We start from the raw sequence: 27,064 nt of genomic DNA, 5'->3' as shown, positions 1-27,064 counted from the left end.
CAAACTCCATACCAAAGGTCATGGTAGGTAGTTGAACATGGCCTTTTGGCCATGTTCAGTACCGCAGTATGGCAGGGCCAGCCATGCTGATTTACATGGAGGAGTGATATCTTGACTTGTTCAGAGTGTGGATACCTTCCTCATGGTGGTTCCAGGGTAAAGAGCACATGACTAATTAGCATATGCTTCTCTCCCTGAACTACCTTATTAGTAGGCAGTATCCACCATGGGTAGAGAGACTGTTCTCTGTGGTGCTGCACGTCATCGTGCTAGAGCACTGTGCAGCCCCATGTTAAGACACTTGCTGAATACCAAAAGGTGACCACAACATGTACACAGAGGTGCACATGTCATGGTGCATTCATGAATACCTTCCATTGTGTTGATAGTCTGAATTGTCAGAAAAGTAGTTGCAGACTGTTGTTTTCTCTTCTTTGTTGAATACATGCACATAGGAAATGGGAGAGTCCCGCTATTTGTTGTTGTTATGGATGTGGTTGTCGAGGATTGTGTATGGTTTTCTTTTTTTGACTAGATCTACAAGAGGAGTGAGAGGGTGAAGCACTCCATTTACTTGCTGTTGGAGATTTAATTGCCAGCTGTTGTTTCCTGCTCCTTTATAGCTCCATCCAATATGCTTCTTTCTTGTTCATAAATTACTCTGCTGTGGGTATATGTGTTTTGGCAGCAGGTGTGGGCAGATCTTTGAGGTTAAAAACAGAAAACTGCTTTTCAGTAATTTATTAGAGGAACACATTCTTTAAGGGTATGTGTGCTCTCACCAGAGTGAATTTTTTTGAGCAATTAAGTTGTCTTGCCAGTATCTTTCTTCATATTTCTCTGTGTATCAACAGTGTGCAAGTCACTTTTTGTTGTTTTTTTTGTTGGGTGTGATTTTAATCATATTTTTCAATGGATTTGGTGTTGACTGTTTTTAAATTTGATGAAAACATATATATCTATGGGTCTTCTTGAAATTTCAAAATTCCGACATTCATATGGCTGAGACCATATGATCAACATTTTGAAATGTTGAACACGTATAGCGGAGATCCCTATACAGAGTGGAACCGGGAGATTTCCCCTTTCTGCACTGTAGTGCAATCTCTGAGTAGGAATATTTAAGTAGCAGGGGGTGTGGGGGTGCAGGGAGGCTTACCCCCCTGCTAAATGCAGTTAGTGAAGTGTTTTTGTGTGTTTTATGTTATGTAGGAGATGTTCAGCATTTCAAAATGTCGATCATATGGTCTCGGCCATATGAAAGTCAATGTTTTGGAATGTCGAACATCTGAAGTAGATCCATATGTGTGTTTGTGTGTGTGTGTATATATATATATATATATATATATATATATATATATAAAAGTAAATATGTGTGTGTATAAACTATGTATATGCCTATAGCAAAAAAAAAAAAAAACGAATGAACTGCATATTTTTCATATCATTCGAAAAACACAGACAAAGCTCTAGCAGCAATTTTATTTAACAGAATAATAAATAAAAAATAATAATAAATAACAGAAATAAGGATTTTCATCCTCTAGGACTCTGGACTTGTTCATACTAAAATCGTTTACTTATAAACTCACTTAAATAATCACATTAGTGATCACATCTCATCAATAAAAATCAGTATAAAAAGTAATCCAGAAAGTAAATACAAACTGTAAAGATGAACTGTCCACCATATGATGACATAAAATAAATCACACTATTTTTTTCTCATCTCTTCTAAAATACAGTATAAAAGTGTTTTGTATTCTTATTTAATATTTATTTTATTTATTTTACATTTGTTGACCGGGGAAGTCTGACTGGATGCATGTCCATTTTCAGCGGCGGCACGGGGAGAAAAGCTCCACAGTTAAATTTTAAGCAAATATAAGGTGTATACAGAAGCATTCAAACTTACATAGATAGTACTAAACTTAACATTGCCTAGTAACATAGCATTCATGCTTAATGCAAATTTACATAGTACCAAACTTAACATTGGCTAGTAACATGGCATTGAAGCTTCAGATTTAACATATTTACATAGACTGAACACATCTTTTACAGTTTTAGGTTGAGGCATTACATAATGGTGAACATTGTTTAGTAGGGGTTGCATTTTTTGCTTTGTACAGTTGATTTGTGAGCAGGTTCGCACACTAGGGAGTATAGCAACAAAGAGAGCAAAGATTAGACATCATGGGGAATATAGTAGCAGGAGAAGAGACAGAGATGGGAAATGGGATAACAGGTTAAGTAAGAAAAACAGGAGGTGTAAGTAGCTTAAGTATAAAATAAGACTAGAGGTGTAAAGAGAAAAGTTTAGCGGATAGATAACGAGTGTCCTAGCAGTGACATATGCGTATTGACTAAGGAGTTAGAATTAGAGGTGGATCTGTTAGGAAGCTAGTGAAGTTGCATTCTTTTGCTGATGAAGCTGAAGTCAGAGGCCAAGAGTAAGGGGAGAGGGTTGAGGGGGGGAGGTCAGACAGGTGGGGAACATGTGCATATCCATGTGTGCTTTAGGTGTTCTTTAAGGAGTCCTTTAAATGTAACCTTTGAGCCTGCTGAGGTAATAGCAGTATGTAGGATGTTGCAAATGTTGCCTATGTAGTTAGGAAAGAGGGAGTCCCCTGATGTGTTGTTGGTCTTGGTGACCTTGATTAATTTATTTTTTTCGCTAGAGTGAAGTTGTCTAGTTTAACTTGTAGTTCTAGTAGATTGGCCAAAGCTGGAGTTTTTTCTGGAAGTAGTAGGAGAGTGTGGGCAAAGGAAAGTTAATGATAGTTTAGGAGATTAGGGAATTCAAGCCAGCCAAGTTGTTTTAGGGAATGGCAGTGGTGGACTCGATAGGGGCCACCAGTAGCAAATTTTGCAGTTTGATTCTAACATGTGTTGAGTTTGGTAGTTTCAGTTTTGAGTAAGTTGGTGAGAATGGGTCATGCATAAAGTAGTGTGGAAAGGAGTTGTTTGAGCAATTGTTATCCTAGCAGGTTGTGTTAGAAATGGTTTATTTTTATATAGACTTCCCAGCTTTTTGTGGATATTTCTAATGGTTTGTTTTATATGCTGATCACATTTTAGGTTATCAATGATCACTCCTAGCAATTTAGTGTGAGCATCAGGGGAAATGACAGCCTCATCCCTGGACACAATATTAAATGGGCTGGGTATAGTGTTAGATTTGTTAGGTGTAAATAGCAACAGTTCAGTTTTTTGGGATTTAGTATTAGGTTTTTGTTAAGAAACCAGTTTTCAATGTTATGGAAGACTTTTTGGGTTATAGAGAAGAGTTTCTGAGGATCATTGGCTGAACAGACAACTGTTGAGTCATCAGCATATTGTATAACTGTTGCATCTTGACAGATGCTGTGGAGGTTATTGGTGAAAATGGAGAATAGGGGGGGACCTGAAATGGAACCTTGTTGGACTCCTGTGGTGATGGGTACCAGTGTGGATAGGTTGTTGTCCCTCCGAACTGCTTGTTGTCTTCCTTTTAGATAGTTCTGAAACCAAGCTAATGCTTGGTTACTAAGGCCAAGATAAGTAAGGACTCATAATAGTTTAAGATGGTTGACCATATCCGAGGCCTTTGACAGGTCCAAGAATATGGCAGAAGTTAGATTGCCTGCGTGTTTGTTTTGGTTGATGAGGTTTGTGAAAGAGAGTAGGGCAGTGGTTGTGCTATGAGAAGGCTGAAATCCATGTTGGGTAGGAGAGAGAAGTTGGTCGTTAAGCAGGTATGGCACAAGTTAGTGGTGCATACATTTCTCATCCCATCAGCTGCTAGTGTAGTAGGTTTGAGTTTGGATAGCAACCTTTTGACATAGTTGGTAGGGATGCGTTGAAACTAGAAGGTTGTTTTGGGTCTATCTACAGGTTCTGGGTAATTAGTGGTGGCGGATGTGGGCTGATTTTGAACAAGATTAGAAATAGTTTCTATGAGGTGTTTGTTAAACATGTCTAGTATATTTGTGATCTCACTAGTGGAGGTTGGAGGTGGGGTGGAGGGTCTGCCAGGGTGGAGTAGTTTATTAATTCCTGCCCAGAATTTTTTGGGGTTGTTTTGATGCTTGTTTTGTAGCTGGAGGAAATAATTATTTTTATCTAGGAGAACTGCTTTTTGTGTAATTTCTAAGTTTTTGGAATTGTTCCTTAGCTGCTGGGGGTTTTGGGGCTCTCCAGTGATACCAGGCTTTGTTCCTTTCTGATATTCTATTTGTAGTCTCTCTGGTAAGCCAGGGGGCTGTTTTCATTTTGAGTTTAGTGGTCTGGGCTGGAGCATGGGCATTTAGGATTTCTAGGCAAGTGTTATCAAAATGGGTTACGGCTTCTTCTAGCGGTAGTACTTTTGGTATGTTCCAGTTATGGTGCTTTAGCTCGAGTTTGAATTTGTTTGGGTCAAAGTTTTTTGTGTTATGGGTTTGTATTATGGGGGTAGGGTTGGCCTGGGTTTTGAATTTTAGTAGGAAGGTGAGTTGATGGTCGCTAAGGGAGTCCGGGAGGACGCCTGCTTGGTAAGAGGTGTTGGTCTTATGTATTAAGATCCAGTCTAGGAGGCTTTCTTTGATTTTTGCATTTCCTAATCTAGTGCTTGATTGGATGACTTGTGAGAAACTGTAGAGGTGGATATGGTTTGTGGGGTTAATAGCTGAACATGTGTTCCAGTCTATATTAAAGTCACTGAAGATGATAGTTTCCTGGGGCAGGTTTTGACTTGTCCATTGTAGGAAGGCTTCTAGGATAGGGATGTTGTTACCTGGTGGTATGTAGCATGTGATAATATTGACTTTTTGTTGCTAAGTTTGAGTTTAGCTAGGAGGAGTTCAGAGTTATTGAAGGAAGGGATTTGTGGATTAATAATGGTGATATTTAGGGTGTTCTTATAGAGTAATGCTACCCCTCCCCTCATGGCGTAGTACATTGTATCCAGTAGGATGGAGCTCATTGTTTGCTGTAGTGAGCTTTAGTCAGGTTTCAATCAGACATACTATATCAGGGGAATAGGTGGATAGTAGTGCTTGCAATGAGTGTACCTTATTGTTAATACTTTGAATATTTAAGCTCAGAATTAGTAGGCTGGTTTTTGGTCTAGTAGTGGGTTGATGGCTAGAGGAGAAGGTTGAATTAGCTGTGATAGGTTGCATAGGGTTAGGCCCTGGATTTGGGTGTATGTCTCCTGCTAGGATCAATTGGGTAGTTTGGAAAGTTTAGTTAGGATGGCTATATACTTGTTTTTTGTTGGTTGTTGGTGAGCTAGGAGTGATTGGGAGTAAAATGAGTGAGTTAGGTGCTATTGTAGTGTGATGGTATAGGCTTGGGGATATGTGTTGGCTGTAAAGAGGAGTGTGAGGAATATAAGTGGAGGTATGTTTTGCTGGGGTAGCATAGGTAGCATTTTGTGTGGTTTGGTAGGAGGTGAGGTAGAGGGTTAGTGTTAGGATAAATAGGATAGTGAGATTGCATGGAAGGATAGTGATTATTCTATGAATATGTGACTGTTTCATCATTGTAGGTGGGAATATGGAAGGGTATGTAATTTGGTGTAGGTTAATGTAGGGTAGTGACAGGGAGTGGCTAATCTGTGATTGGTTGGAGTTTTGGTGGGTGGAGATGGCTAGGTATAAGACTAGGGGTAGTGGGGGTGAGTGGGAAATGGGGGCAGGGTAGGGGAGTGGAATGAGCCCGAGCATTAGCAAGAGCAAACAGAGCGGGGCAGCACTGAGGTCTGCAGGTAAGGATCTTCAAATAAAATTATCAGTAAGCTTGTGATGAGGGTATGGTATACTAATACAATATTTATTAAAATTTGACTAGACAATTGTAAGATATAAAGTTAGCTAAATGTGGGGACCAGCAAGGAGCAGAGGTAAGCTTTCCAATAAGGGAGGGACTAGGACACAGTTCGGTACTAACGTTAAAGTTACAGCAGTGCCAGGACACTGGCTCCTGTAGCTTAAGAAAGCTAGGTTAGGCTGTAATAGGTCTTGTGGGGGAAGGGGAGGACAGAATAGACCAGAAAAAGTGGTGGATAGCCAGTATGTTATATCTTAGCTCAGGTTTGAATTTTCCTTACAGGAATCATGAGAAAAGAAGAGGCCATGGAGCCTGTTATTCTGAGATTGTCCCAGGCCACTGCGAGTTTTTATTGGGAAATGTCTGAAACTCCCGTCTGTAACATTTCAGTATTTGCTGAGGAGAAAACAAAACATTGAGAGATGTGGCATTTTGCATTCCAAAAAACACATTCCTAAGAAACTGAATGATAACATTTTTTAATGTATTCACCTGGAAACTCAGGTTGTGAAAACAGTTTTACTTATCTGTTTGTTTGTTTTTTAACCAGAGATCCTTGGCAACTTGTAAAGAGACTGCGATAAAGTAGTTGTTTAAAATCAGAAACCTTTGAATTCCCTGCTGTCTGCAGTGGCTGTTATTCGATCCAGGCAATTAGAAAGCCCTGCAGAATCTGAGTATGTAAACCAAACCTATTATAGACTTTGAAAATAAAAAAAAAAATAGATGCTAAACATCTTTTAAAAATAGTTACTAGAAAACTTGAAAGGATGTCTAGTAAGGTAGAGCCTATGGGAGAACTTTTGGTCTCCCCCTCTTTTGTCACCAGAATGATTCTTGAATAAAATCCCTTCCATCTTAGATCTGGGAGAACAGGTTTCAAAAACACCCTTGCTATATCTTCTGCGGCTTCCAAGTTAAGATGAGGGAGCAAGGATTGTCTGAATGGATACAAATCTTGAAAAATGTTCTATTTAGAAAGATTCTGTGTACCACAGAGGAAAGTAAAAACCTAGACTTTGGGACAGCTTTCCAAGAATGCCAGGGTGGGAATGTGAACACGTGGGGTTGGGGGATATAGTCAACTTGATATCGTAGGTAATCCTTAAATTTGGGAGTATTCCTGCTTGATTAACCCTCCTAGTCATTGCTTTTTGACTTTTAATTTGTTTTGCTGAAAATGCGTATACAGTTTTGTGAAAAATGGACCAGAACTGACAGGAAAGTTTCTGTTCTGTTTTGCAAGGAGGTTGAAAAAATGGGCAACCCTCTGCATTCATGTTTCCCTATAGTCAGTTTTAAGTACCTCAGCAAAGAAAGGACCGTAGACCACCTCTTAATCTAGTGAACCATTCAGAATCTCAGCTTTGTCGTGCACTGGTAAAAGCACTTCACAACACTGACACTGATAGCTGCTCTAAAGAGATCATAAGAAATTTCGTAAGTACAGTTGGAAAACATTTAGTAATCTTGGCATATAGAAGAAACAGAGGAATACAGAGATGTCTTAAACTCTGAAGAAAAGAGTTCAACAGCTAGTCTTTCTCATATAGACAAAGGAAACCAGCAGAAAAAGGAATATTTAGCTCTGGGGCTATTAAATAATTTAGACTTTCTGAGAGCAGGTGGCTGACTGCATGTACATAGCTGGCTGTAAAGAAAGCATCCAAGGCAGACAACACAGGATGAATAGCTGTAAGCTGGAGAAAATCCCCCTGTAACAAATCATAATATCTTTGGTTGATTCTGGAATATCTTTTTTGTAAGCTTTAAATGAATCCTCAGCAAAGCTAAGCCACATCTCCTTATATGTTATCGGAGAAGAAATGTCTAATTTATTTTCCCTTTTTCTGGAAGACCCCAAAAAGATAGTGTGCCTTGAAGGGCAATCCCTTCCCTGAGAAAGAAGTTCCTCAAAGCAGCAGCTTAGTGAAGGAGTATTCCCGATGCCAACAAGAGTTGTTCTCCATAACCCAAACAGGGCATGTGAACAGCTGCAGAAAACATGCCTGCCTTCCCGTCCTAAGTGACTTCCCAAGAAGCACACAGAGGGACCAAGAGAAGTGATAAGCAGTCTGAGGAACAACAGTCATGCCACAGTGGAGTCACTCATCAATGCTGAAGTGAAGGGGAGGCCTCCTGATTAACTTTTCCATTTTTGCCGCTTGGGGATGGGACGGTTGGGATACCAGGACCAGGCCCAAGTCCAAGTCAGAAAAGGTGACTGTCAAGCAAATAGAGGAGCCTCGAACAGTCTTTCTTACCATCTGACTGAAAAGTTAGTCTTTGAGGAAAATTTTTTTTAGTAACAACCACCAAACACATTAGCCCCAGTCCCAAAGCAAGCAGTTTTGACAAAAAGTAACAGTTTTTAGCCACAAAACTTGATAATTTACATGGGAATCCTATATAGAACCAGGGACGTCTGTCAGCCATAAAAAGAATCTAATAAATCTAATAAGGAGATAATTGTGCTTGGAAAAGTCCGTTTTGGCTCCTGACAGAAAATTTATGTTTTCAGTTAAAAACTTTTAGTAGTAACCACCAATCACACCCGTCCCAACCCTTACCCACCACTTTTGACAGAAATGTATCATCTTTTTCCACAAAAAGTAATAATTTACAAGGGATTCTCAAGAGGGAGCCTTGACTGTCTGTAAACCGCAAAAGGTGTCTGACTAGTGGATAGCTGAACCTGATAGTCTGTTTTACCTTCTGACAGAAGGGTTAACTTTTCAGGTAAAAACTTTCAATGATGTCCAACAAACAGACTACCTCCAAGCCCATAGCAATAAAACTTGCCTGAAAGAAACACTTTTTTCCACAAAAAGTCATTATAGATATATAGGAATCCCCACAGGTGTCTGAGAAGTGTTTAGCAGAGCTTAGTAAAGTTGGTAAAACATTGTGACAGAAAAACGGTATTCTCAGTTAAACTGTTTAAATGACAAACCCCAAAACTGCAAATCCTAACATTAAAAAAAAAAAAATATATATATATATATATATATATATATATATATGTAAGGAATTCTCCTATGGGAACCATAACCCAAAATGTAGGATTCTGAGGTAAAATGTTTTGTGATCACCACTAAATGTCCTGGAAAAACAAATTCCTTCACAAAAAGGATGAAGTGGAAGGTAATCCCCCTGGGGTACATTTGTCTAGCCTTGTTGAAGCACCTGTTGATTACCCAAAACCTGCAGGGAAGTACTCACTTTGGTTGCAAGAAAATTCTGAAGTTCTGGCACCCTGACCACTGATTTTATTCTGCTCTCCTCGAGCCATACAGTGATTAGGACACACAGAAGTTACCTTAAAGTTTTGGAAGCTGGCTGGCTGGTCCAATCTAGTTTAGGCTACTGCAACAGTAATCTGATGATGAAATCCCTGTAGCATGAACATTTGTCCAGTCTGTAAAATGTTATACCTCCAGACTTCAAAAATGAAATCAACTGCAATACTTTCCAGTGCAAGTTAGAACCATAGTTGACTTGATACTGACATCGTCTATGGTCTTGAAATTCCCTAGTAATTATCTTACCTTTCTAGTCATACCACCTCACTATTTTAACATCATTATAATCTTTAATACTGCCCATTTTTCCACACTACCATTTCTACTTATCAGTACCTTTAATTAGTACTGTCAAGTCATCCTTCCTACGATCATGCATAGGCGTTCATTGCGTGTATAGTTCTTTTTTTAATGTTATGTAAACAGCATTTTGAACCTTTAATGTAAATTGTGTATTTTTCATTTTGTGAATAGTTATCTTCTAATGCTACATAAAAGGTATTTTTCACCTCAGATGAAGAGTATGTGTAACTCAGCTTGTCAACTTTGTGTTGGTCTGTTGTTACATCTGTTATGTCAGTTGTGGAGCTTTTCTCCCCTGGAAATCCACTGAAAATGTGCTTTAGCTCAGTCAGACTACCCTGGTAAACAAATAAAATAAATTCATGCATGCATGCATGCATACATACATTCATTCAGTGCCCTGTTTGGCATGTGCCTCAGTAAGCACACCTAAACCAACTTGAGAGTGTTACTTCACCAAAAAAGATCACATGTTTCTGTACCCTTAGCTGCTGTGATAGATTAAAAAACATGTCTTTCTACTCAATGTCATGTAGACCGCTGTGGAGTGATCTGTGCTTTGCCTTCCATTTTATGAATGATGGAGCACTTCTTGATATCCGTCACTTAAATAAAACCAATGGTAAAGAAACATAAGCTCTAGACACCTAAACCTCCGCTACCACATCATCATCACTAAATGGTGCAATACTTAACCTCGGCATATACCCTGTTTGTAAAATAGACTGTTCTTGTTATATGTACAATTTTGTGTGTCTGCTGTTAGATTTGTTTCCTTGTTCTTTTCAAATGTATCCCAGACTAATACTTAAATTGGTCAGTTGTATTCAGTGCTCTATCCCAGTTAATAATTTCATATAAAATTAAATAAATAAAAACCATTAAAACCAGTCTGGAAACTGGGTGGGTAGTCACATTTTTACATGGGATATGTGAGGAAAATCTTTTTAATGAGGGCTGTTTTTAGCCTCTCATCAGTACTGAGTGATGTGTTTTCCTGGATTGTAAGCTTAGTAAGAACCAAGAGAGTACTGCTATCTGTCCTGTTTTAAAGAACCCTTCATCTCCATAGGACCTGAATTTCATGTCTAATAGGCTTTCCTGGCGTCCATAGAGACCTACTTGTTTGGTGGTTCTGAGGTTTATTGCCTGGAAAATATTTCCTGATGGGTTGTTACTTCTGCTGAGTTGATCTCAGTGCAGGCCCTAACTTGTTGGGCATTTTTTTTTCAAAAGACTGGATGTCCTTTTGGACTAACATACAGTTCCTTCTGGTAGTGATTTTCAGATTTTCCTGAACTGGTCCATCTGTCTCCCTGTGTTACTTTGTTGGGTCAAGAACAAAGATCACCCCTTACACTGAATGTGCGACCCCCCCCCCCCAAAGCAAAGATTTTGCTGAAGTGTAAACATTATTTTTAGAAAGACTGAACAACTGTTTGTGTAAGTGAAGGGAATCACATTTGCCAGACAAATCAGCTGTGTCATCCTTTACCCACAGATGGCTAACTGTCCACTGGAAAATTCCGTGATCAAAGGCTTCTTATTAAGGGGAGGTGCATCTGCTTTTAGTGTTAACTTCACAAATGCCGTTATTGAAGACATCTGTGCCATGACCATTTGAACTGCTGTCTATATCCTCAGCAAGTATTATTATGCAGAACTCAAGCTACAAAAGTTGCCCTTTAAAATCTTATTCCTTGAGCTGTCTCTTTTATCATTCCACCCTGATGGTTTACTGCTTGGGATTCAACCCAGTAGCAATATCCACTAAGTATGGTCCTTGATGGCAAACATAAATGTATTCTTAACATGTCAATTGATCTGTAGACAGAAAAGCATCCCTACCACAAAGGGACTGATTTGATATCACAGATGCCCATCGATTCTCCCCTTTTGCAAGGAATCTCCTTCCATCCATCCCCTGCTTTTGGAAACCAGTATAGGTGTCACATCTTCATTGTCATTTTTGATTGGCTGAACCTGTGATTGGTAGTGTTTGGGAGTGAACTGGGGACTCAGTGGCTAGATGCCCTTATGTAAGTAGTTTTGACATCAGGCTGTTTTAAGAACATGCAGAACTGTGATTAGAGGAGAGGACATACCCAAGGAATAAATTTATTTTTAAATATTTAAGGTTGGGTTCATTATTCCCAGATTGTAGAGGATTTTCAAGTACTATTTCAGTTGTCCGGATTTACATCTTTACTTATCTCAGGATCTATAGGATCTTTTGCTAAGTATTCCACCCAGTTGTCATTCTTGACTGCTGTAATACTTGTACTTGACTTGAGTTAGTACATCTGAGTGAGGTATGTAGCATAACAGAAGATCTTAAAGCAGTCATGCAAACCTTTTGCAATTTTCCTTTAAGAATCATTTATTTGTATTATGCTTCACCTGAGGGTTTTACTGAGCTCACAACCCTCAACCACATCTCACTTTTCAGGGAAATGTTGTATTGTAATTCTGTAACTTTCATATGCAAAGGTTGTCTCACTGAGAACTGAAGAGATTGAGGATGTATTCATTTAAAATAGGAGCCATGAGACTGATAGCAGTAATGCATTTCTGAAGGCTATGGCAATGGGTACTTGCTGTATGTATATATATATATATATATATATATATATATATATATATATATATGTGTGTGTGTGTGTGTGTGTGTATGTATATATATATATATATATATATATATTTTTTTTTTTTTTTTTGGAACAATATGTTGAGGATGCAGAAAGGTAAGACGTATATTAACGATTGCTGCTGTAGTCTACTGAAGAGCTGTGAATCAGTAGAAGTTCTCCTCTCTGCAGTAAAGACAGTGGAAACAGTTTTACACCTCTCTGTCTTTCTTTATAGCATCTGCTGAGCTCCTGACATTAGCTGGACTGATTGCCATTTTAAGATTGTCAGCAGTACTTGACAGAATAAACTACTGATTTCTCTGTGTCTGTGGTATGTCATGCAGATAGAGACAGTGTGAGAAGTTTTATAAAGTACAAGCAGGTTTCTGGTACCTCCGTAATATTGGACCCATATTGTAGGGAGAAATGCAACCTAAGAATCAAGTTAAACTGCAGGAAAAGGTGAGGTTTTCCTTTAAGGTATTTGCCTCACTCATATGCACTTTGTTTTACTGAAGTGCCCCTGTGATGTACTGAACTGTGCATAATTTGAGAACTCTAAAACTGGGTGTAGTATTCCCTTACCTAACTAAAGATCAATAATGGTGTTGCATCACTGCTTGGCAGCGTAGTTCAGTAGAATGCCTATCATTTTGCTGCTAATAAGGGCTTCACTGTTTGTTAGTAAAATTCAGGATTATTTTTAGTTTCTGTAACTTCCTTTGTAGTCTGTATCAGTTTTGTTTTAAAGTTTTGTAAAATTATTTTTTTTGTTCCCCCTCCCAATCCAACCCAGGTCAAAGCCCGCCTTACAACTCGAGAAGTGATTGCTACTTATTCAGTGGATGATGTATTTATTGAACTTTGCATCCAGCTGCCACAGAACTACCCTCTTGGATCAATAACTGTAGAAAGTGGCAAACGAGTTGGTGTATCTGTGCAACAGTGGCGCAACTGGATGTTACAGCTGAACACTTATCTTACTCATCAGGTGAGTAGATCAGGTATTTCAAGTAGAGATGACTCTAAAGCGCAGTATGATTGGAATTTATTTGCTGAGCTGCAGTCCTTTAGCTGAGATTGTAAACTGAAATACTGTTTTCCTGCCTTTGCAATAAGTCTAAGTTAAGTAAGTATTAGTTCTAGTAGATGCTTATGTTCCTCAAAAATTTTGGGAAACTTTATTGTACAGGCTGATATTTTATCATCAGATCATGTGTTCTCCTGCTTTTAATGTAAGTTATAGTAAGACAGCTAAGTCACATGTTCCATTCTTTTTTTCTTCTTTGTGCCATGTCATTCACTTTTCTCCGTAGTCCAACTGTGTTCTGTTTTTTTACTTAATGATTTAGTTAATCTGCAGGCATTTTTTCTGCAGTTTATTTTTTGTGGTATTTTGCAATACTGCAACAAAGCTTACACCAATAATATTGCACATATCCACAACTGTTTTATTCACCATAAATATTTTGTACAAACAGAATGACAGTGTAAATTCATGTGCATTGCACAACTTATCCCCAATTATGTAGGATTCACAGAAATTTGTTAAGAGTTGCTACAGTTACAGCATAAAACATTAGAAAACTAAATTCAACATCATGACATTTTTAACTTTCATAATGAACACTAAGAAAAACAATTTTTCAGGGAAAGGCAAGACACCTATACCCCTTATCTCCAGATCTGTAAATGTATTAAATCAAAGATCGTTGAACCTTTAGGGTAAGGGGAATACTTCATTACTTCCAAGGTTCCATGGTGTTGACAAACCAATACCCAAGTATGCTACTAACTAGGATTTGACTGAAAAAAAAAAAGATGGATGCCATTTTGAACAAAGTAACATTGATAAAACCCATGTGTCCTGATTATGTAAGTTGTATAGTTTTTCATTTGTTTCTTATTAGCAGCTGTAGTAGTTCTATTTCCCAATGACATTCTGTTGGGCTGTCTTTTAAAACTATCTCTCTATTTTCAAGTTATAAATTTATTGTGACAGTCTTGTAAATGTTTTCTACTACGTCTGACTCCCAGCACTCGTGCTGCTTGCCCCAAAACATCCCCAAATTATCTAGGTATTTATACATTAAATTGTTCTGAAACTTAGTTCATAATTTTTTTATTAATGTGCTTGAATAGTATTTGATATTCATATTCTGAAAAAAATATATATCTCGTATGTGGTTTGTTCAGTGTTTCAAACCATCTGCTCTTACCCTTTTTTTTTTTTTGACTTGCAGAATTGCTTAATTAGGATCCCAAGTTTATTAGAGGGCTTTTTAGCAAGGGTGTCTCATACAGTGTCCCAAAGATATCTTTTGTCATTTGTGTGATTAGTGAGGACTTAATTGTGCAAATCTACAGCCATGGTTACTTTCTAATAAGCTCAAAATACAAGCTTTGAAAAAAATTAAAAGTAGTGATAGTAAAAATCTCCAAAAGACAAGGATTGAGTTGAGCATATCAATAAGTTTGTGACCTGGATAATGTCTCAGTGAAGAATTTTAAAGTAGAGAAGGCATACTAAATTCCATCATTGGTGTCAGAAATGGTTAATGGGGGACTGAAATCTGTTATTGTCCAGTCTGGGTCCTGGTTTCTTTAAGAGCAAGTTTTGCTTGTATTTTGGACACTGGGTAAAATATATAAAACAAATGATGTTATGTTGTCCTATCTCGCCTTCGTTCTTACAATGATGGATTCGTAGCCGATCCTCGGCTCCGACTCGGCTGAATACTTAGCTGAAGATCTCAAACTTGGCTCGTGGCAAGAAGGTATCCCACAATGCAGTGGTGTAATTCCCCAGATCTCATTTGCTGCTTTACGAGGTTGGATGCGCTCATCTTGGCCGTGGCTAAGTTGTGACATTTTTTTTATATATTCCTTGTCAAGATTTGCTATTTTTGCATATATTTAGCTCTATCATTAATAGATTTAATTTGTTGGTGTCTCTCTGCTGTTTTTAATTGAATAGAGATAGTTTTTTCTCCCTTCAGCACGACTTTTGCCGTCGCTTTATAGGCCTTTTGGTATCCCTGTAGTGGTTGTTATTTGTGTGTGTGTGTCTTCATAGCTCATTTAAGTTAGAGAGCTATACGCCCATTGAAGTTAGAGTTTGTCTCTGTGGTGCATAATCTGTTTTGTCTCTTTGGATAGCCAAGGAGCAGTTTCAGTTTTTATACTTTTGTTTCTTAGTGGGGCTAGTGAGTTTAAAGTATCAAGGAAGACAGAGTTGAAGTATTCTATAGCCTTGTCAAGAGGAAGGATGTTTAGAATTTGCCAGTTCATTTGTTTGAAAGTATTTGAGAAAATAGTTGAGTTGAAGCTACTGAGGTTATGAGTTTGAATGTATTGATGCTGGTGTGGAGAGGAACTAGTTGAGCGATGCATAAAGGCTGGGAGGTGGTCGCTAAAGGTATCATGAATTGTGCCAGAATTGGTTATTTTATTTGGATCTGAAAATAGGATCCAATCTGTAGTGGATCCAGGAGGGTTTATTTTGTTAGGTCGAGTGATGGAGAGGATTATTTGAATGAAGTTATAGAGGTTGATGGATAGGGAGGGAGAGGGGCAATTGATTTTATTCCAGTCAATATTCACATCACCAAGGATATAAATTTCATAGTTGATTTCAGTAGAGCCCCATAGGAGAATATTTTCGAGTGTAGAGATATTGTTACCAGGTGAGATATATAGGGCAGTGATGCAGATATTTTTATGTTTATTTAGTTTTAGAATTGAGGAATTGGAATTTGGAGGGGAATTAAGGTAAGAAGGTTGGAGTACACTAGGCAGTGCCTCCACCTTTTTTATTTAGTCGGTCATTTCTGAGACATTGGAATCCTGGGGGCAGAATCTCAGAGTTGGAGATAAAGGGCTTGAGCCAGGTTTCAGGGATGGCTAAGATATCTGGTTGGTTATGGCTTAACCAAGCTTGAAATTGGTGTACTTTGTTGTTTAGACTTTGTGCATCAGTTGTAAAATTCTTTATGGTGTTGACATAGGAGGAAGAGGGTAAGGGATGAGTGTTGTTAATAAAGGATGTAGGACCAGGGTTAGGATGGATATCACCAGCTTGGACTAGGTTGTTGAATGAGATATCCTTTAGCCGTATTGGTCTGCCAGGCATGAATTTTGGTAGATTGTAGATTGGGCCAGGTGACAGTGTCTTGACTTTAGAGGAGAAGAGTTTAGGGTGAAATAGGTGCAGAGGGTTGGGCTGAATGAGAGAAGAGGAGATAGAGTGGAAATGGGAGTAAGAGTGAGAGAGAAGGTGGGTTTGTATGGTAGTTTTCTTTGTAGGTGGTATTGGACAAGCACAGATGGAATATGAGGTAGCATAGTATAAGGGAAGTAGGAACATAGAAAAGGCTGGGGGACTGGAGGGTGTGATAATTTGAGGAGAGCATGTTGGAGCAAAGAGAGAGTGGTATGAGTAGTTAGGAAAATAGAGAAGGCTATGAAGAAGAAAGTTTAAAAAGTGATGGAGGTATTTTAGAGATTTGAGGAAAGAGGACGGGAGATATAATTATTGGGTGGAGTACAGATTACAGAGTTTAAGAAGGATGGCTATAAGTGGGAGGAGTAATGGGGGAGCTGGTGTTGGGTAATTAGGGTGAGAGGGTGGGGTAAGATAGAAATAAAACTAGGAGAATTGGGGGCAAGGTAGGGGAGCGGAGTGAGCCCGTAGGGAGAACGGAGCGGGAAAGAACACTAGAGGTGAGTATGGCAGAAAATGTATCAGCAAAGAGCAGTTTAAAGGCTGTAGTTGGAAGGTATGAGCTAAATATTTCCAGCCAGAAAATTAAGGCTGCCTTTACAGAGGGTGGTTTAGCGGGAGGTGGGGGGGATATTTACAGTCTAAGGATATTAACTCACAACCAACTGTTTGTGAAAAAATAAAACTTGTTGGGATTATAAAGAATATCTAGGATTTATATTGGTAGATGCTGCTACCTAATGGTAGAAGGAGATAGCAAACCGCAGGGATAGTTGGACCATTCTTAGGTCTTAGATTAGTGCTGAATTCAGGGCTGTGTTACAAGTTTCTGTGTTTGCCCATACCTTACTTGGATAGAAAGAAGTTTCTCTGTTCACTGTGAGAGAGGGAGCTTTGAGCAGCCTATTTGTCCGTGGAGGAGTGGTTTCAGCCCAGAAATTAGTAGTTTATTGGCCATTTTGGACTAATTTCTATCTCTTTTATTTCTCTGCTATAAAACCCGCATGTGCAAGGTTTTTGTGCTAGTATGCAGCTCAGCAAGCTCCTGCCTGGTGCCCTGCAAAGTTCTACAGCAGCAGAGAGACAAGAGAGAGACTTTGGAGTGATTAAGTATCATTTTTCTGCATTTTCTTGCTGCCTTTAGCTAATTCCGCCTAAAATGTCAATTTTCTAGAGTTTCTGTGCTTTAAAAAGCTTGTTTCAGCTACATACTGTACTTATTTTACTGCCTGCACTTTAGCAAAGTTGTTTTTGTATTTAAATTACCTGTTTAACTGTTGTAGGCTACACACTCAAGTGTGATAGCCATTTCTGTACATTTAAAGTGTTTTTTTTAATTGTATCTGCTTTATTTTCTGAAAAAAAAACAAAAAAAAAAACTTGTTTTCCCGCCTTTCTAAGCTAGTATAGTCCAGTTTTCAAGTTAGTGCTGAATTCAGGGCTGTGTTACAAGTTTCTGTATTTGCCTATACCTTACTTGGATAGAAGGAAGTTTCTCTGTTCACTGTGAGAGAGGGAGCTTTGAGCAGCCTATCTGACCCTGGAGGAGTGGTTTCAGCCCAGAAATTAGTAGTTTATTGGCCATTTTGGGCTAATTTCTCTCGCTCTCTTTCATTTCCCTGCTATAAAACCGGCATTTGCACGGTTTAGCAAGCTGGGCAGCGCCGGTTAGCTAGGGTTTAACTGTTCCCAGCTCCACAAAGTCTACTTTTTCCCTTGGAACTAGACAAACCTTAACTTAAGCACTCGAACCATTCACTTCTCATCCCGGCACTTGCTCAAAACTCATAGCAAGCACTAGTAAACCTTAGCTCTAGACCCTCCTATACTGTAGAGAAGGACAAGGCTCTTTATTCGACCTTATCAGCCACTCAGTAAAACAGTTCATTGTACCTATCCAGGCATGTCCGAAGGGCAGTTTCAGGTGTACTCTCCGGTCCAGCTGGTGAATCTGGGCATTTTGAGGAAATGTTACAATTGCCTCATGTATACAGACAATCTTCTCCTCCTTCCACCAAACACTAATACATGCGAGAGATGCAATTATACAGCCAAACTGGAGGCTAAGCTCTCTCAACCCAGGACTGGACCAGGCAGTCAAGAGGAGAAGGGAATTACCTGCATCACCCCACCAGTCTCATATAGACCTATGAAACCAGCACCGGCAAAAAACACACATAAATACACAAAAACATACTTGGAGGCTCTAAATAAAAATCTGCAAAAGCAACAGAGACCTCCAAAGCAGACATCCAAGCAACCTCCACCCCCCAACACAAACCGTGAAACACATACTTCACAAAACCAGTGTGCCACACAATCAAAGCCCTTAAGGCAAAATAGCATACCCACTAGTAATAGGTGACTCTATAGTCAGGCACACTGATGTCCCACTCACTAGGCTGAACAAGGAGAAGGTTACTGTTAGCTGCCTGTCGGGTGCCTGGATCCGCCACATAACACAAGCACTCAGGTTACTCCAGAACAAGTACAAATATGACTCTGTCATTGTCCATGTTGGTGTGAATGACCTGAGCCGTACCTCCCTGGACTACATGAAAAGAGACATAGAGGAGCTCTCTGATCATGTAGCCCAGGCTGGTATGACCCTGACCCAGAGTAGCATCATGCCCTCACCAAGAATGATACCACGGTATAGAGAAAAAATTATCAGTTTCAACAATTGGCTAAGCTTCTGGTGTCATTCAAAGGGGATCCAGTGTCTGTCAGCCTGGGATGACATGCTAGACAAGCCACGGTGCTTTGCTAGAGGCGGCTTGCACCTGTCACCCTTAGGCTTTCGAATACTGACCAAGGCTCTTGCCACCCCCATAGTGCCTTTTTTAGGCAAGGCTGAAAAGGCAAACCCACCATTGTAAATAGCACAAGTAACAAAAAACTGAGGGTAATGCTACTCATTGCCAAAATTCTAAACCTCAAAATGCACGCACTCGAGGCACTCTTCAGTATGGAGAAAATTGAGATATGTGCAGTAACAGAAACCTGGTTTAAGGCTCCAGAGAGCACCACAGCACTACCAGGCTACAACTCATACCATACATTTCGGCCACAAAACCCGGAACGAAATACAAAAGGCAGGGGAGTATCCGTATTCATCAAGGATACCCACACCTCCAGGTTAGTGGCACAAGGATACCCACACCTCCAGGTTAGTGGCACAGCACGATGCTTCAGAGATCATCCACGTGCAACTAATAATGGGCAAAACTGCTATTCAAATTATAGCTTGCTACAGATCACCCACCATGTCCCAGGAACCCCACTTCACATTCCTGGAAACATAAAGATCCTACCAAACACCCTGATATTGGGTGATTTCAATTACCTAAACATTAACTGGGAGAACTACTCAAGTACAAACTCCCTTGCCCAACATTTCCTAGAATTTATAAACTCAAACGCCCTTGATCAATTGGTCAACACCCCCACCAGAGGGGACAACATATTGGTCCTGGTCGTCACCAACATGGGCGACCGGTGTCTCACACTGGAGGTTAACCCCTCACTGGTTAGATCTGACCATAAACTAATCACTCTGGATATCCACATTCCACCACCACCCCTGGTCAAAGAAACCACCGTGAAAAAATTTTCAAAAGCAAACTTCACATTACTTAAGACCGAGGTGGGAAGTTTCAAAGCTCCCATGCTGAAGGATAACGCAGTCCAAGATGCAAAATCCTTTACTAATGTACTCTACGGGCACCTACAAGAATGCATTGTTCATGCTATCCCAAACAAAACCAAGACTCACTCCTCCAAGAAAAGGAAACCAGTCTGGTGGACCCCTGCCATAAGCAAGCTATACAGTAGAAGGAGGAAACTAGTACAGAAGAGAGTAAAATCCCAAGAAGGGAAAACATCCCTGATCAGTATCAGCAAGAAACTATGTTCCCTCATAAAATCGTCCAAGGCTAGCTTCGAAAGAAAAATTGCCATGGACTCCAAAGATAACCAGAAGGCATTTTTTAGCTATGTCAAGAATCTAAGTGGCAATTCTCAGATCTGCTCAGAGTTAGTGCAGAATGGCACAAAATACACTGAACCGCCCGATATAGCCAACATCCTGGCAGACAGGTTCAGTGCAAACTTCACCCCCCTCTCACCCCCAAAAGAGCTCATAACTATACCAGAAGAATGTAGTTCCCTTGGAATCACAGACACTCAGGTTAAAACGGCCCTCTCCAAAGCCAAAAACACAGCATCAATGGGACCAGACGGTCTCCCAGGCTGCATCCTACACAAGCTCAAAGATGAACTAACCCCTCACACAAACACACTGTTTAAACTCAGCCTCTCCACAGGCTACGTGCCCACAGAGTGGTGCACAGCGACGGTTATTCCTCTCCACAAAGGTGGAGTCACAGTGGACCCCGGGAACTATCGCTTTATAAGCCTTACTAGCTTGGTCTGCAAAGCTATGGAGTGCATCATCATGGATCTCATTAACAGAGACATTGGAAACCTCCAAACACTGGACCCTACCCAGTTCAGCTTTGGTAAGGGCAGATCAAGCCTCCTAAACCTGGTGGACTTCACTGAGACAGTTACCAAGGCTATAGATGAAGGAAAGGTGGTCCACACAGCCTACCTAGACCTCGCAAAGGCCTTCGACACCATTCCCCACTCAGGTATTATAGACAAGCTCACCAGCCTGAACATAAACCCCTACATCACAAGATGGGTTGCCAACTGGCTCACGGACAGAACCCACATGGTAAGAGTTGCGGAAGCTAGGTCTGACTCTAAACCGGTTAGAAGTGGGGTTCCCCAGGGCTCAGTCCTAGGACCCTCCTGTTCGGCATATACTTTTCAGAGGTACAGGCAAGCACAGGAGGACTATGGCTGACCAAGTTCGCAGAAGACTGCAAACTAGGGGCTATAATTGACTCTCCGTCTGACACAGACATCCTCCAAAAGGGTCTCACTGAGACAGATACCTGGTGTCAAAACCATGGCCTCAAGCTAAATGCCAAAAAGTGCATAGTCATCCCCTTTGGAAAAAACAAAGTACCCACAAACTACCACATAGGTGGTAGCCCCCTAAATATGGAAGACATAATAAGGGATCTGGGGAGCCAAGTAGATAGTAACCTCTCCTTTGATAATCACATTACCAAAGTGGTTAGAAAATCCTTCTATGTGGCCCACCTAATCATAAAAGGGTTTGCATCCAGATCAAAAGAGGTCATTGGGCCCCTCAACTCATCGCTCATCAGACCCATCATAGAGTACAATGCCCCATTTAGGATGTACCTTACAAGACACCTGCAACAACTGGAAAGACCACAGAAGTACCTCACCAAGAGGATCACTGACCTCAAGCAGATGCCCTATGCAGCTTGACTGAAGAAACTCCAGCTGTACTCGGTTGCATACCGCCTACTCAGAGGTGATCTCTGCCTGACATACAAGGCCGTGTCCAACCCAGAATTGATGGACATGCTCCACCTAAAGAAAACCATAAACCCCTCGAGCCACATGTTCCAGGGATCTAAACCACACCACAATAATAAATAGGACGTGCCGGAGGGATAGATTCCTGTCCCAGAGACTTCTCATGCTCTGGAACAAGATTTCAATCTACATTAGGCAGAACTCCTCGCAAACCCTCTTCAAGAGAAACCTTGACGAGTGGATGGGAAACAGAAAGTTTACCCCAGGGATCACTTCAATATGTCTGCTGGACAGAGGCACAGGAAACTAATCTAAGGGGGCAGCTAAAGCCAACACATTCCGGCTAGGCTTATAAATGCCTTTCGGCAGATAGCCAAGTTACCTACCTATGAACCTATATTCCAGGGTAGTGATAATAGGATGGGGAGAGGGCAACTATAGATTAGGGCATATAGGGCAACTCAAGATTCTTTTTAGTGCCAAAAAGAGCAGGGGACTGGAGGCCCATATTTGGACCTAAGCAAGTTAAACAAATCTGTCAATAAGTGAAAGTTCCGAATGGTGACACTACAGTCTGTACACCCCCTTTTAGGGAAAGACAATTGGATGTGCTCGATAGACCTTCTAGATGCTTACTACCAAATAACAATGGACAGGACATCAAGATGGTACTTATGCTTCCAGCTGGGAGCCAGCCTTTACCAGTTCAGAGCTCTGCCCTTTGGTCTCACTACAGCCCCCAGAGTGTTCACTAAATGTATGGCAGTAGTCACGGCTCACCTGAGGTGTCTAGGATTCCATGTGTTTCGCTATCTAGACAATTGGCTCCCATCTGCCACCACTAAGCATCTACTCCTCCAAGCCAGGGATCTAACTTTGGATATCTGCAGTCAGTTGGGCATTAGAGTAAATTTTCAAAAATCTGCCTTGTTGCCCTGTCAACATATTACATTCATAGGCGCAGATCTAGACACTTCATCGATGGTAGCACATCTTCCAACAGAAAGAGTCATAGCTCTCAGACAGTAAATACTTCACATCCTTCCCATGGACAAAGTGAAAGCAAAAGTAATTCTATGCTTATTAGGAATAATGGCCTGCATGATTACACTAGCTCCTCTTGCCAGAATGCACATGAGGATTCTTCAGTGGCTATTATTTTCCCAATGGTGACTTCAAGAGCTTCCAATGTCTCATCTGATCAGAATAACAGAGTCTTGCAAGAACGACTTGAGATGGTGGATACACTCAACTCATGTGACAATAGGCAGACCCTTTGTTCCACTTCAACCAATAGCTACAGTGACCACGAATGCTTCCCAAACAGGGTGGGGGACATTATCTGGAAACAGTCCAAGGTACATGGCAAGATCACGAGGCTCACTTGCATATATGTTCTAGAGATGAGAGCAGTGCTTCTTGCGTTGCAAGTACTTTAAGACTCTCTTCCTCTAGGGACTATTGCGATCCAGTCAGACAGTATGTCTGTGGTTTGGTACATAAACAAGCAGGGGGGAACCAGATCCTACCCCCTGTGGCAAGAACCCCTAAGAGTATGGCAATGGGCAGTTTCTTCCCAGCGCTTTCTGATTGCAATGCACATTCCTGGGAAGTCCAATGTGATAGCGGACAAGCTGATCAGAGCAATCCTAATGCCTCACGAGTGGTCTCTCAATTACAGTGTAGCGGAAATGATTTTCCAGACATGGGAACAGCCTTGCTGCGATCTCTTTGCCACTCCCATGAATGCCAAGTGCAGCAACTACTTTACCCTAGTTCCCCGTCTGGGGGAGACACCGAGAGACGCTCTTGCTTACGATTGGCCCACAGAACTTCTATATGCCTTTCCACCGTTTCCTCTCATACCCAGAGTAATTCAGAAAGCTCAAAGCTCGGGAAGCAGGATAATTCTCATTGCCCCTTACTGGCCTCACCAGGTCTGGTTCCCCTTCCTGTGGCCACACCTTCAGGAGAAGTCTTTTATTCTGCACCCAGTACCAGATCTGCTGACTCGTATGTCGGGGGAGCTTCATCCATTTCTCCACACCCTAAAACTGACAGCTTGGCTGCTCCTCTTCCCAATTTAGTCAGGCTTCACAATTTCACTCCCACTGTTAAGCATATGTTAATGTCCTCCCATAAAGCTTCCACTAGAAAGCTTTATTCTAGAAAATGGAAGAGGTTTTCCCTGTGGGAATCAAGATAAGAACATTGATCCTTTCTCTGAACCTATTCACTCTGTTTTGAAATTCTTGGCAGAACTGTTTCAACAATGCTCAGCTGCAGCAACCATCAAAGTTCAACTTGCTGCAATTTCAAAATTTCATATTGGTGAAACGTCTTCAAACTTAGTGTCACACAGTTTGTGTAGAGCCTTCTTAAAAGGTGCTTCCTTATTAAGACCTCCCTTTAAGGAACCCCTTTCTCCCTGGGATCTAAATTTTGTTTTGTCTCATCTCACTTTACCTCCCTTCGAGCCTTCTTCTTCAGACCTCTAGTTCCTTTCATGGAAGACCTTGTTTCTAGTGGCTATAACTTCTGCCAAAAGGGTGTCAGAACGGCAAGCTCTTTCTATTAAACCACTATATTTAATTTTTTATAAGGTTAGGGTATCCTTACATACTAAACCTTCCTTTTTAAAAAAAAGTTGCATCTCCAAACAATATAAATCAATCCATAGAACTTCCAGTATTCTTTCCTCAACACAGCAAGAAGGCAGAGTACAAATTACACCAACTGGATGTGCACAGACAACTTAGATTCTATTTGCATAGAACCAAAGACTTCAGAAAATCTGACCAATTATTTGTATCCTTTTTCGATGCAAAAAAAGGATCCTCAGTTTAAAAAACTACTCTTTCTAATTGGCTTTCAAATTGTATTACATTTATCTATAAATCAAATCACAAGAAATTACCTTTCAAAGTAAAGGCTCATTCCACTAGAGCATTGGCTGTCATCTGCTTTTCAAGCCAGAATTCCCATAGATAATATTTGTGCAGCAGCTACTTGGTCTACTCCACGTACTTTTATTACTCATTACAAAGTGGATTTGGCCTCCAGGGACAGGGCATCCTTTGGTTCCACGGTGCTTAAAGGTGTACTCCCGTGAGCCACCCAGGAAAAAGTGCTAGGGAGACTGTCCCATCATCGTAAGAATGAAGGCGAGATAGGACAACATAACATAAAGAAGTTATGTACTCACCATAACATTCCATGTTTATTGTCCATCTCACCATTCATTCTTACGAACCCTCCCTCCTTCCCCCTGCTAAAGACTTCTTGTGGACCTGGTAAATCTCCACTACCTCTGGGGCTCTTTGTCTCAGCTTGTTTCTCCTTCCAGTACATTTGGTATGGACTTAGACACTTGTTTATATGTATATGTTTGTACAAATGTATATACTGTATATATTCAGTATTAGCAGCAAACAAGATCTGGGGAATTACACCACTGCATTGTGGGATACCTTCTTGCCACGAGCCAAGTTTGAGATCTACAGTTAAGTATTCGGCCGGGTCAGAGCCGAGGATCAGCTCCGAACCCATCATTGTAACAATGAACCGTGAGATGGACCACAAACATGGAAAGTTATGGTGAGTACATAACTTCTTTATTTTTTAGACTAAACTAGCAAGCTTGATTTTTTTGGTGAGGCTGTGGGGAATGCCATGTAAAAATTTTGAACTTGAAACTGATATAATTCAGCTTTTCTTAATACCTTCTTTCTGGATGATTTAAAATTGCTTCTTGCCCCACAGTTAGTGCTGGATAGGATTCACAAAGATGGGACTAAGGAAGAAGTTGATGATTGAACATGGTTATGTAGAAAGGTCTGAAACTTGGTTGATACAATTTGCAGGTAGGAATCTTTATTTACAGGATCAGTGTTATTGATGTATAGAACTCTGCAGCAAACTGTATAAACCAAGTTGTACTGTTATGGACTCTTATCCTGTAAAATTTATTGAAAGTTCTACTTATTAGTTTTTAATAGGATACTGACAAAGGACTCTGTATACTTTATTGCCAGTTTGTTCCTTGTGTAAATGTATGCTGATTAGTCATTTGCCATAAAGATGATGTCTGCTGTGACAGAAACCTGCACTCCTTTCTTATTAAGTAGTCACTGATTCTTCATTGAAATGAATGTAGACCGTTACTTAGGTATTGCATCTTTTATAAATAAAGCCTGTGTTTCCAGGTTATACGTTTGAGTTTTATTTTGCAGTTTTCAGCAGAGTAAAAGGACCCAAAGATGAGGTGGGTTTTTGCTGTGACCGTGATGGTGAATTGGGACTATATTATCTAGTTATTGTACAATTGCCAAATGGATTGCGAATCATTGATGTGTGAATTGGATGTGTATCTGGACATCTGGAGAGTGGAGTGGAGTGTGGCGGAACTGGTTACGGAATTCACGTTCCTTCAGGGGAAAGGTTTAGGATGCAGAAGATGCCTGCGTGGGGGGGCTTTTAGGGTCATCAAGCCATTGATGGGTGGTAGCCTTCATATTGGATGTGCATGACTGTGGAAACATGAGGGAAAGGCATTGTGAAACCTGCAGTGATGTACTTCACATGTCCCTCTGCCCAGGGGTGGAGTTATGGCCATATTAATTGCTCTCATGGATGGGATGGGGGGGCTTTTAGGGTCATCAAGCCATTGATGGGTGGTAGCCTTCATAGTGGATGTGCATGACTGTGGAAACATGAGGGAAAGGCATTGTGAAACCTGCAGTGATGTACTTCACATGTCCCTCTGCCCAGGGGTGGAGTTATGGCCATATTAATTGTTCTCATGGATGGGATGCCAACAAGAGCATAAGCAACCCTCATAGGTTTCTGAATGGTGGCCCTCTGGGTGGTTTTCATATCTGTGCCTATGGAGGACTCCCCTTCAAGGAAAACTGAGTAGTTTCAAGCCCACCTGGGGGAGGCTTGATTGCCACAGCAGGCACTGGGTAAAAAGTACGTAAAATATGGTCTCTACAGACGTGCATAAGGACCATAGATTTTTTTAGGTTTCCTGAATTTTGCAGGATTATTTTGAAAACACTGCCAAGCAGTATTTGTATTATGCTGTGTAAACTTTTATCATAATGGTTTCAGACAAGAGTTCAGTATTTTCCTGCACTGTAATGCCCTTTATGGATGATTATGGTTAAATGGTTTTGAGGGGGAGTTTATTAGTTGGACTGGTTGATCACAATTCATGTGCAGGACTCTTCGGTATGGTAGGGAGTACCCATAACTGATTTTGAAAATGTGGTGATAAGGATTTATGTAAGGAAGGGACAACTAAAGATTTTCTTATTAATATTGCTTTCATGTTATAGTAGTATTTCATCAAATGATGTGATATTTGCAATGGCTGTATTATCATACAGTAATTT

General features: G+C 40.4%; 1 protein-coding gene across 1 annotated transcript in view; it reads left to right on the top strand.

Annotated features, from left to right (window-relative positions):
- LOC122802390 (E3 ubiquitin-protein ligase listerin-like) overlaps window positions 1–27,064 on the top strand; it is a 1,831,112-nt gene that overhangs the window by 1,760,765 nt on the left and 43,283 nt on the right. Inside the window, exon 26 of the mRNA XM_044072016.1 lies at window positions 12,825–13,019. Coding sequence (XP_043927951.1) covers window positions 12,825–13,019 — 195 coding nt within the window. The remainder of the gene's footprint in view (window positions 1–12,824; window positions 13,020–27,064) is intronic.

The sequence above is a fragment of the Protopterus annectens genome, chromosome 5.part0 (genome assembly GCF_019279795.1).
Source record: "Protopterus annectens isolate FY-2018-M chromosome 5.part0, PAN1.0, whole genome shotgun sequence".
Lineage (NCBI taxonomy): Eukaryota > Metazoa > Chordata > Ceratodontiformes > Protopteridae > Protopterus > Protopterus annectens.
This window is presented reverse-complemented; position numbering and strand designations above follow the sequence as displayed.